General features: G+C 38.4%; 1 protein-coding gene and 1 pseudogene across 2 annotated transcripts; both read right to left on the reverse strand.

The window, feature by feature from the left end:
* The window catches only part of LOC104752201, a 12,581-nt pseudogene extending 3,790 nt beyond the window's left edge, over nucleotides 1–8,791 (reverse strand).
* Nucleotides 10,550–12,892, reverse strand: LOC104752202 (general transcription factor IIF subunit 1). 2 transcript variants are annotated; one of them, XM_010474275.1, is made up of 4 exons: nucleotides 12,619–12,891; nucleotides 12,090–12,513; nucleotides 11,409–11,670; nucleotides 10,550–11,218 (listed from the first exon to the last, which is right to left on the reverse strand). In XM_010474275.1, the coding sequence occupies exons 2-4, from the start codon at nucleotides 12,408–12,410 to the stop codon at nucleotides 10,839–10,841; spliced, it is 963 nt and encodes a 320-aa protein (XP_010472577.1). In that variant the 5' UTR covers nucleotides 12,411–12,513; nucleotides 12,619–12,891; the 3' UTR covers nucleotides 10,550–10,838. The 2 variants fall into 2 exon arrangements, with proteins under 2 accessions (XP_010472577.1, XP_010472576.1); XM_010474274.2 differs by having other exon boundaries at nucleotides 12,090–12,892.

A 12,909-nucleotide genomic window follows, 5' to 3' on the forward strand; every position in this document is an offset into this window, starting at 1 on the left:
TCTCAGCTAATTGGCTGTCCCATCCCTCTTCGCTCCTATCCCTTGAGGTTCTCTTCTCATCATCTTCCTTTTCTTTTGCCCAGCTGGGGATTTTGACTGCACCACCTCTATCGGTTTCTCGATCTTCCCCCTCAGAGATACTTTTCTGCGAAAAGCTAACAGGAACACTCCCTTGTATATGCACATGACCATTTTGGACAAATGGTTCAAAGTTGGAGTTGAAAAGAAAACGACTGTTAGATGTAAGAGAAGCAAAAACTTCAGCTCGTCCAAGGTCTATACCACCAACCGCGCCATCCAATAATCTAACTTGTACATCACATTCTGGTTTTTCAAGACTCCCCCTAAGATCTCCTTCCATGTGCAAAATTCCTTTGATTGGTGACAAGAGTTTTCTCAAAGAGTGAACAAGATCAGTAGCTGATGACTCAACAACCTCAACCAAGGTAGGTATCAAACTGACAGGGAAATTCAGAACAGCAAAATGAAGATTTGTTTTTGGCCCCAGTAAGGTCCCATCTGCATGCAGTGTAGCGTTTCCTTTTTGAATAAGCATCTCCTTAAGACGTAAACCATCATCATTGCTATATGAGCCAGTAGCCAGAACACGCTGTGTTTTGTAAGTCCCCCACTCCCAGTCATCTCCATGGAAGTCGAATTCGGCCTGATATAGATGTACGAGGAAAACGTTTAAACAAGAGCACCACTAGAAAAGTTTACTTAATTATCCCAGTCATGTTTTTGTTTATTTTTTCATTTTTAAGACAGCTGCACACATCCCCTTGGACTAGAATGCTCATGAAAACCAATTTGGAGTCCCTTTAGATGATGACAATGTTTATCCTTTCATTCTAAAAACGACATGACAAAGTTATGTTTATACCAAGGTGTCTCCATTGCCTCCACCACTAGCATCCAGCGAACCATGCCAATGACCTTTGAGTTCAGCTAAACCTGGAAGACTTAGATCTTCAAGAACGACTTCACTTGGTGGAGTATAATACCCACGTATCTCCTGATTTCAAGGAACAATGAAATTTACTATGGGAAAGAAATAAATAAAGAAAGAAAGAAAGATGAGCCTAATAGTATCTACACAGTTCTTTTATGTCATTATAGAATCTGCTTACTACCTCCGAAGCCTGTTAGTTACTTTAGAATGAGAAAGACATCATATTTGGTATATTACCTCTAACAAGTCTCGAAGATTTTCAGCTTGTAGACAGAGATTTTGCACACTTTGAATAAAAAGATCCTGCCATATAACCAATAAACCCACATAATCAGAGGCATCCAACTCAAAGAGTATATAAGAACATGCAGGTTGAATTTCTATTAAACAACCATTTAGGAATATGGCTACTCACAATATAAGCATATTATTTAGCAATAACATTAGCCAACCTTTGATCTTGAGTGAACAGCTGGATCTGTACTTCTTGAAAGAAGCCTTGCGAGAGGAAGCATCTCAGCAACCTCTGCCTTAGGCACTTCAAGTCTCATTCTCCATCTTCCCATGGAAGATATAACACTTCCAAGATGACCCGTCATGGCTCTCATTAAGAAACTGCCAGCTTCCTTCTGACCAAGGTCTCGGTCACGGGAACCCGGCAATACATATTCACCTTGAAGCTCATACCGGCTATTGCTTTGTTCCAGAATAGTTTTCTCAACAGTGATCTTCAGTAAGAAAGATAAAGAGGATTAGCAGAAATATCATTATGCATATTCTCATATTGCCTTCACTGGTAAAAGTATTAGTCAATTATACACAGTTTCATCTCACTATTACCTTAGTCTTCCGGACAACATGAAACACTTTAAACAAAGTAATCAAACATAGAAATGTGAGATAGGCTTTGAGTTTTTTATGGCCATATATATGGTGGCAAATGATGTACTATGAGATGAGTAAACTAGACAACATCGATATAATATCTCTAGTTAAATCTCTGCCTACACTATAAAATGATCAATCTATATGGTGGCATGTACGGTTAAACTACATACCACATCACCGCTCCATCTTATTGCAACATCTAAAGCTTCACCCAGAACTCCACTAAATTTTGGCCGAATTACAGACAACAGGCCATGTCCCCTTCGCTTCTGAAGATTTAGTTGAATCTCTGCCTACAAGTAAAATGAAAAGTAAGATATTATTGATAGTTATAACAAGATTTAGTTTCATATTCCTAAAACTAACTCATGATACTTGCAAGACGTGATCTTATGAACGTTTTATTAAGTGAGACTAATCTTCCTTGACATTGGTGTTACCATGCAAGAAAATATCCTAAATAAACTGAAGCTGATAATACAGTAAATAACAGCTGATAATAATCTATCTAGACTGAACCTGCACCCAGCACTAACACAGAATAAATAACTCATATGATTGTGTTTACCTTTTGAATCACCCCTCTCAGTGAGGCCAACTCCAACTCATCCAGTGGAAAGTTGCGTATCTGGGACCAGAGATGAGGACAAAATGTAAATTATCTGCAGCCGATTCTCCTTTTCTCTTCAAAAGATCAAATAGAAGCATGTTTGTAAACAAGAGAAAGCAATACCTCCAAAGTAGCAGACTGTTGTGGTTGAAAACAAGCGTTAGCTCTTAGTTGTCCTTTTTGAAGAGAAAAGGAGAGTAACTTTCCACTTTGTACATTTTCGCCAGAATTAGGCTGTAGTGGGACCTATAAAGTCTAGTGTAAGACTTTCATCAGGCCGGCCCACGGCATCAAGCTGGATATGCAATACTAAAAAAAATTAGTATAAAATTCATGGATTAACCTTTGTATACCTAACAATTATCTAGACGCTGTTCGAATCAGATATATGAGACCTACTGATACAGTTTTAATAAATTGACAGAAAAAAATTAAGAAAAAGCTTCAACAGTTAGAAATCTCATATCAATCACAGATCTTTTACTGCCAAACAGAAAGGTTTGTCACAAGGATAGCTGCTACTAGTGCTCCGGCTGTTACTGATGCTGATGATATGGTTCACAGAAGCAAGAATTCAGTACATTACCTTAACATGATCACGTGAAACGCTCAAAAATCCTGCTAGTTGAGGGGCCAAAATCAACTGATTCAGCTTGAGACTTGATATGGAAATCTCACCATCGAGGCTAGAAATTGCATCTGCATCTTCAGATTTGCCTGACTCAACATCTCCATCTTTTGTAGTGCTGTGTTGTTTTATCTTCCCTAGAAATTTGATCCTTCCTGTTGCTTTTAAATGTGTAGGTCTTGGCGAATCAAATGGATAGGAAGAGACCAAGCTGAAAAACTCAAAACCACGCATACGTAAATCCAAGTCAAGCCCCTCAACAACAAATGGCATGGCCTCCCCTTGGGCAAAGTCTTGGTGAGACAAACACTGGTCTTGGTATGAGGTATCTAATTTTGTGTATAAATCAAAAGCAATGGATGATGAATTGACAATAATATTATCATGTGATATCACAATATCTCCCCGAGCATCAGTTAAGGAGCCATCAGCTTTAGGTGCTGCCCATTTAATGTCAAACCTCCTGCATTCAAAATTTAAATGAGCACAATAAGACAAGCACACACATTAAAGAACACTCCATATGGCCCAAGAGAATGGCAAGGGTATCTTACGGTTTCAAGAGGGCACCAGAAAGTTTTGTTTCCCCAGTTAAATCACCCAATTTCAGCAGCTCAAGATTTAGATATTCAGGCATATAACGATGCAAAACCTTATCAAAAGATATGTTTCCTGAAAAGTTCACATCCAGTGCGGTATCATCTACCTCCCCCTGTAAAATATACCTTAGTCAGCATAAACTAGAAAAACAGAAACACAAAATGATAACCAGTAGTCCAGTACTCAAGAACAAACAAAATGCTAAATAAGATGATGAACGAAGACATTAGATTTTAAGATGTTATACATATTGTCCTTCAGATTAATTAGGGGCGATAAAACTGAAACTTCCATATAATCCATAAACGAAGGGAGACATGCTGATCTTTGTGAGACATAACCATTTTCCTACAGTTAATAAATTGAGTCGATTATGATGGAAGGCATATTCCTACAGTTAATAAACTGAGTCGATTATGATGGAAGGCATACCATATGCTCCATTCAGAAGAAGAAAAAAAAAACAAATCTAAGACACAGTTACCACTCATGCCTACACAGGTATTACACATGCCTGGTGAAACACACAATCACAACAATTTATTTGGATGAAATATGGGACTTGATGCAGTTAAATGATAAACCTAATAGGCTATTCATAAAATCAGCTGGAAAGAGTAAGCATGCATCTGCAGATCCCTCAAGAGAAACTCAAGATTGAGCCACATATCTTGGTCATATCGCCAAGCTCACTGCTTGGTGTCCCGTTTTCCCTCAGCCCAGTACTCACCCAACCCAGACACACTAATGTTGCCACGTCAATTGGCGTAGGATTATACTAGGAATGGTAGGTAAGTCAATACAACATACCTCTGGACAGATCCAAGCATTCCCTGCTCCACGAATCTCCCCACCATCAACAAGGGTAGCTCTAATACCATATAAATCAGCAACCTATTACATGAAATAGGCTAATTTGAAAATATCCGAAAAGTTAATTCATACCTCACAGAGATGGAAACAGACAAAGAAATTACTTACACAGTTGTCAGTGTTAAATGTGAAATTAGCAGAAAGATAGGAAAATGGAACACGGTCAAATGCTGCAACAGCACCAGCTTCCTTGTTTTTAAGCATTGCCTCATATGCCAAAGATGAAGGGAGATCTGGAGACAAATAAGCTATCTTCCTAGATACCATGCAGCTTCCCACAAAAACGGGAGCATCAAGCGGGCCTTGACAGTTGAATACAGCTGTAACAGAACCAGCTAGCTGCAGGCCAAGATAAGAAAATGAATTGGGACTAGACAAAGGAGTTACGCAGAAGCAAAAAAAAAAAGAAAAAAAAAACGAAATGAAAATGCATATAGCGTTATATAAATGGTGAATTTTAACAGAACAAGCAGAATGCAATATTAATTATACCGGGAAAACCAAGGGCTTCATCTTGAACGTTTTCATCAAAGCATTAACTTCCACATAGGGAACCTAAAACAAAATAGGGACAAATTAACAGCTTTGATGGGGAAATTAGGAAAACACATCATGCATTAAGATGAGGATAGTCATCCAATGTAGCGAGAATATTGACCCACATCAAATCATTTCGTTTAGTCTTTGACTGGTAATCTAGATAACAAAAATTGCTCTCTAGATTAGGGGTTCACATAACAAATGTTACCTGACACATGAGATGAAACTCCCCGTCATCAGGATGTATACCGAAATCTCCAGAAGCCTCCAAAGGAACCTTTCCAAACCAACCATTAGCATTATGAAGGAAAATGCGCTGGCCCCGGAAAGACAGACTAGCTGAGACATCCTGTAAAAACGAAATAAGATTATATGAGGCAAAAGGTAGCCTGAGTGGCTGAGTCAGCAACTGTAACCTTGAGCTGACATCTTGCGTTTACTAGCTAAAGATAACGACAGGAGAAGCATTATGTCTTAGGAATTACATGGAAAGCGTAAAACCCAAGATATATATATATATATATATATAGATATTGAGAAAACATAGTAAAGCGTAAAACCCAAGATATATATATATATATATATAGATCTTGAGAAAACATAGTATAGAAACATGAGAAAGCATATTCAGGATATATTAAAACCCAAGACTTACAGAAAACCATGAAGGTGCATCATTTATATGAAAGCCTAGTCCTGTGACATCAAGTTGGCCATGTAGGTTTGGAAATATTTCCCCTCTAGACATACACAGATGAACCTGCAATGCAGTAGACCAAGGGAAAGCCAATATTATTTCGGAACTTTGCTCAGACCCCTCAACTTAGCCAGTGGTATAGTTGGGCATATTTAACAGCTCGTAGAGATGTTGTACAAAGAAACTACTAGAGAAAAAATGGAGAAGTTAAAAACATAAAACGTAGACTGATAACGAAAATAATAAATTTCAATTGACTACGAGGACACACAGTGGACATTAGAAAAGCACCTCACCAGTAGCTCTTCCCTTAGACCACTCAATTGGAATTTCTAGAATTCTTTCAAAAATCTGCAGACATGTAGAAGTATGATAAGCCAACCATTGCAACTGATACCAAGCATACGTCATCTATTCATCTGCTACCTTACCGGGACAAAGAAGTTGGTGACATTTAAATTTGCATGCCAGTTCTGCTCAACAGTATCAACAAAAACATCAACGGACAAAAGCCCACCATCTTCAGATGTTACATCTGATCTCCACATATTACAGTTTCCACCAAGTTGCACATACACACGACCATAGTGATTCTGAAACTTAACATGTCCATGGACGTTCCTCATTTCTCTACATAATAAATGTTGTTTACCAAAATCAGTCACTTTAAATCTTAAAAAGACCTCATCCTCACTCAGCTTGAACTATGTAAATAGAGATATTAAGACCATACTGTTCTCAGAGGATAGTATAGGGTTTGATATTCACTTAGACTGACGCTAAAAGTAAAAATGTTATGCTACAAAATTGATTATCGAAAGGTGGTGGTAAAGAGTAAAAGAAAGGCCTAAATGGCGACTTAAACATTAGATTTACAAAATAAATGACCCTCACCTGGGCTCTGTATCGCCATACGCTAATAGAATAAGTGTCCCAGCTTTAAACTGTACAGAGTCAAGCATAACTGGTAGTGTCTTCTCAACATAACCAGCAGGGAGCTTCTCCAATCCATCACTCAAATGAGAAGCATTGTCAGTAGCATTTGGATCTGCCCCTCCTGTTAACTTCTTAGAGGAACCAATTAGACTATTAAACACCATTTCCTTCAACTTTTTGCTCCATGGCCTAGTAAAACGCTGATGATTTGCTACATGTTGATGCTCATGCTTTTTGAAAGTAACGTCACGACGTTGATTTTCACTTCGATTACCATGTGGAACATTGTCCGCATTCTGATCCACAACATTCATAGATATATCCCCTCTCTGATTGCTTGAAGTCTCAGATTCAGCAGAATTCACATCTTCACCAGATGGGCTTCCTTTAGTTTGTACGAGTGCACAGAGTATTTCAACAGTCTTAAGGAATGGATCACATGATACAGTGAACTTGTCTAACGTGGAAACCTTTTTTACACCAAGGAGCCTTTCTCTCCTCCCTCGGTAATCTTTCCCACCCAAATCATTAGCTAATGATTGCTCACCATACGGCACACAACGATCATATTGATTACTGATTTCTCTATCACCTTTAACTAATAGCATATCCAAACTCAACCCATCATAATTTGTTGATATCACTGAAGGCTCCTCAAGCTTTTGTTGTGATAGACTATGGAAATAACATAGAGCTGCTGAAGCACTACGCTCAAGAATTCTCTTCTTGGCACTAATATTAGACTTTGAATTATTATGTGATTTTGAATTCCACTTGAATTTGTACTTCCTTGGGACCTTTAACACTTTGGACAAGAACTTGAGCCCTGAACCAGGAATTTTTATGCCAAATGATTTCTCCAATTCAGCATGCTTCACGTCATAATCAACACTTGGGTCCATGCAATGTTGGTCTGCTGAATGCATCTTTCCATCCATGCAAATAAAGGAGTTGGGATTTGCTATTTCAGTAAAAGTCCTATCGTGCCTCACCGCATTATCTTTAGCTTGAGAAATATCTTTGCAAGGGACAATATAGCCCATCTCTGCAGCTTTTCTTGCATTATTATCCCTTTCTTCATCCCAACGGATCCCTGCTTCCTCCCTTGAAATTCTTCGAGTTCTGGTGCGAAAATCAATCCCTTCTTCAGAGGACAAATGGCTTGGCAAAGTAGCATCAGATAGAGGTATCCCTAACCATGTAAAATCTTTCTTTTGCGCAACCAAAACAGTTGGATTACTTAGAATCGCATCAACCACTATCTTCCCCCTCCTAAGACTAGCAAAAGGACGGACACAAATTTTCATAGTCGGAACCTCACCACAGGAAAATTCTTCACAATGAGGACCAATGGAGCTCGCTTCAAGTGTTATGGACAATGGTGAAACTCTTCTAACCTTTCCAAAATCAACCTCACGCTGAATAGTCTCACTAAGCACAGAGCAAACTGATGGCAAAAGCTTAGTCTCCACAAAAGCACGAGCCTTGTTCTGTCCATACCACACCAAGAAGCAAACCCCAGAGATCACAGCAAAGAAAACAGAACACCTCAAGAAAAACAAACCCTCTTCCCAAACAGGAGCCAAAGACCTAACCAAACCCTTACTTCGTGCAAAAGGCTCTTTCAGACATTTTACCTCCATTCTACTTCTAGAATCAAGAGACTTCCTAAGCAATTGTACATTTTTCCCACAAAACTGAGAAAATTTGGCAACTTGGGCTAACCAATCATTCTGCTTCTTCTCCGAACATATACGCCTGCTACGAAACGCCCTTCTAGCAACATTGATTCTCTTGTCTCTGCGATTAAAGGAACCATGAAGCAGAGGAGTAGAAAGAAAAGGGCTTTGCAATCTCAAGCTCATTATCGCGCTCTCATCAGCTGGGGACCAAGAAGTGTGGCTCTTAGCCCCCTAAAGCTTCAGACTTTAAGACAACCCACTTCCGAGAATCCTGGCATAGGTTGAATGGTTTCTGAAGGTGTGGAAACTAGGGTTTCCTCTACTAAGAAGAGAATCGAAGAAGCTTACGAGTTTGTGTGTGTGCAGGTGATAGGGGAAGAAGAAGGACAAAGCAAGCAAAGGTGCGTATAAATGTGGTCCGGTTTAACCGCAATTACCCACTCGCAATTTTGATAACGCCTGTACCAATATCTTTAAACCCGATTTAAGATTTGAAGAGATTTTAGTGGATTTATTTCAATAATTTATTGGAAAAATTTTAGTGGATTTATTTCAATAATTTATTGGATTTTCTTGTAACAAAATAATCGATAATTATCGGGGTATCTGGTGAGATTTACTGGTTAGGTTTCGTGAAACTTTTTAGATTGGTATATGGGGAAAACCAAATTTTAAGAAAAACAGCTACGACCAAATTTATCATTAGATAGTTTAAGGAATTACATTTACAAGTCTATAAATACCTTTTCTTGTATAAAATTTGGTTTTTCAAAGTTAGTCAAGAACATTATCATAAGATCTATGAGTCAATCCATCAGAGATTTCTTCATGTATACAAATGTTTCATCCATTAGTCAAAATTTTGGAAAATAGATGAATAAAATAATAAAATGTAAACTTCATTCAATTAAGAATAAGAAAACATTTATAAAAAAAAAGAATAAGAAAACATAAAATATCTAGAAATATGTGAATAAATTTAATTTTATACTAAATATAGAAAATGAGGAAGATCAAGAAAAATTCCTAATTTCGAACATGTGATTTTTTTTTTTTTTTTTACTTTTATACTTGTTAAAAAAAAAGTAAATAGAAACCAACATATATGTTAGTTCCAATCTAGCTAATAAACCACTAGCCTAATAATAAAATAAGAATTTGTTTGTAAAAAGCATTAAACATTTGTTGTTTGTTTTTTTTTTCTTTTTGTGAAAAGAAACACTTAAAGTTGTTCAGAGCGAATATTAATAGAAATACGATGCTGAGACTCGAGAGAAAAGATTGAGGTTTTGAAACGGAAATTGATCAATATAGACTGATTGTGAGTGCATGTATGTACACAAGCGAGATGAAACATGACTACGAATTACTACAACAATTTCGGAACGCCACATGAGTTCGTGATTAATGAGTAGAATGGCTGTGTGGGGCTGAGAACAGGAAATTTAAGTCTGTGAAACACAAGTACAACACTCAAGTCTGTGAATGGGTGTGATGATCAAGGATAAAGAGATGTTTTGATCAATGGACAAGAGATGGTGATAGTGGCACAATAATGGATATGATCGTGCATGCATGCATTCATGATCTACCATTGACGATGGGTTCAGAGTTCTGATTGTTAAAGGAAGCACCAAGGCAGAGTGGATTAGAAGGCATAGCAACGAGAACATAATTTAGGGGTTCAAAATCGAGAGTTTCAATTGGAGACTTGGAGTGAAGCACAATCAAGTATCCGAGGAGCGTATATATATGCATGGTTTGAGAATGGAATGCTTACTTAACCACTACAAAAAGAAATGGGTATATTCGGATCATGATCACATGAAAGCTCGCATAATAAATCTGTTCACGTACACCATTCTAAGGACATCCAAAAGTAGGCTAAAGGCACAAGATGTTCTTTCCACTGGTCCAACCTCTCACATGTTCCTAAATCCGGTAATCTAGTCCATCTTTTGGATGATAAATGATTTAGAACCGATCATCAAACCCCAACCCCACTTCTTTAACCCTTTTCTGTTTTTAGTCAAAAACCTTACAAATGGGCAACACTATTATACCTTATGGACGAGGGACAAGCAACAGATTTAGTAGCAAGACATGAATCAGAACACATGAAATCAAATGAAAGCAGAAGACATAAACACCATCAAACCATACATACGAAGATGATTGAAGACAAGAATGTACCTAAAAAGGTCTGATATTATAAAAAAAACAAAAATGTTCAAAAAGAAACCAAAGAGATAAGTTTTGACTTTAGCCTGTTCAATGTAATACGACTAGAAAAAGGTTTCAATGTCTTTAACCCTAAAAACCAGACCCCTTCAAAAGATTTATTAGGACAGAGACTCATATGAACAATATACGGCGGAATACATGTTCATATTTGTATTTCCATCAAGATCAAAATGGTGGTGATTCAGGATTTACCGCACAGGCTGTTGGTTATAGTGATTCTTCTCCTTCTTCTTTGCAGCGGCCAGCTTCTTACGTCTCGCAGCTGCCTCCTCCGCAACAGCTTTCGCTGCAGCATCCACCTCTTTGCCTGACTTCTTCTTCTTCATGGATGCAAGCTTTTTTATCCTTTCTTTGACATCAATTGGAGATTCTTCCTCCGTCGGTTCAGACCCAGTAGCTTCCTCTACAGCATCAGCGTTGTCGTTTGCTTGTTGCTCTTGAGATTCTTTTGCCTCCTTCTGCTTATCCTTCTTTTTCTTCTTTTTCGATGACTTTGACTCCCCACCTGCTGCATTCTCCTTCTTCTCTCCCTCTCCATTGGCATCTTCTTTCTTTCCTTCTTTAGCATCTGCGAAAGAACATACAATGTATCCCAATTAGCAAAATGCTAGACAGATTAAAACATGCTGATTTTCTCAGCAAGATAAATGACACAACACAAAACATTTTAAAAAGAGAATACAGCAATACACTAGAGCACAAATGCCTGGAACAATCAGTTGCAATGGCTGTGCCAATAAGATGTCAGAAAAAAGTACCTTGAGATTCCTCTTGGCCATTATTCTCCTTGGGGGTAACTCCAAAATCAGCCAACAAAGCCTCAAGCTCAGCAAGTTCCTTCTTTTTCCTCTCTTTCTTGGAAAGTTGCCTCTCTGCCTCTTTAGGAGGTGCAGGAACTTCAGGAGCCTTCTTCACCTCAGGCTCAGGGTCTGGATGAACCTGTACCTCTGTTTCCTGTTCATGCTCCTCCTCCACTTCATCATCACCTTCATCAAGAATATCTTCCTCACTTTCACTTTCCTGACAATCAAACCAAGATAATCCCATCAGAAATCGAAATCACACACACCAGAACTCACGCCAAAATCATGTCAACTTGAAAAACAGCTTTTTAAACAAGAAAGGAGAAACCCCAATGCAACCACAACGTAAGTAATACAAAAGTGAAACATTCAGGAGTGGTCAAGCAACTTGTGCAACTATAACCACCAAACATAAACTAGTTTATTAACACCTTAGCAGAGCAATAAGCATAAGATAAATCAACAGCGGAACAGAAACCAAACTCTCAGAATTCCCAAGTCACAAAGAGAATTGTTAACCCATATACACAAAGTGTTCTTACTTACTACCATCATGTATATTCTCAATAGGCATACAGCAAATTCAGTAACCAGAGAGACACACAACATAAAACATAAACTGTTTAGACTTCTAACCTCGACATGAACGTCTTTTGAATCAGTATGGGAAGGCTCAGAAGGGCTCCAGCCAGACTGAGGAGGAGCAGTGGTGGCGTAATAGTCATCATCTTCATCGTCATCATCAATATCAGCCCAAGACTTAACTTTCAAAGGGGTAGGTGCCCAAAAGACCTGTGGCTCAGGCTCCTTCTCTGGCTCTCGTGACTTAGAGGACCCTTTGCCCTTACCTGCCTTGTCAGACTTCTTCTTCTTCTTACGAGTGTCCAAAGCTGCAAACAAATTGGTACTCTGGATCGTGATCGATCCTTCATCTCTCCTGTTTCCACCTCCAGCCATCTTAACACACGATTCAGCTAAAAACCAAGATCGAGATAAAGCAACAAGCTTTGATTCCACCTAGAAGTCTCGACGGATAAACAAAAGGAGACCAAAAAAAAACCTAAAAGATGAACAGAGAGAGACACAACAAAAACAATATGAAATCTAGGTTCGATTTCAAAGCAAAATCAAATCTTTATATGAAAATCCTAGACTTTTGACTAACCACTGATTGCCAAAAAGAAGAAGAACACAAAGCCGATGGATGTATAACTTAGGGTTCGAGATGAGAAATCATGAATCAATCAGACATGAAACGGACACGAGAGAGAGATAGAGAAGAAGAGAAAAGAAACAGTCTTTGAAGCGATTTATAGGAGAGAACAAGATAGGATTAGGGTTTTGGTTCCTCCCTAATAAGGATGAGGAAATCTGGATGTGGCAGCCGTATAGGTTAGGGCTAAATCGGACAAGGAGATAACGCGAGGAGAAGCCATTAAAAAGCTCGTGTCTCTGA

Source organism: Camelina sativa, chromosome 16, assembly GCF_000633955.1.
Source record: "Camelina sativa cultivar DH55 chromosome 16, Cs, whole genome shotgun sequence".
Taxonomy (NCBI): Eukaryota; Viridiplantae; Streptophyta; class Magnoliopsida; order Brassicales; family Brassicaceae; genus Camelina; species Camelina sativa.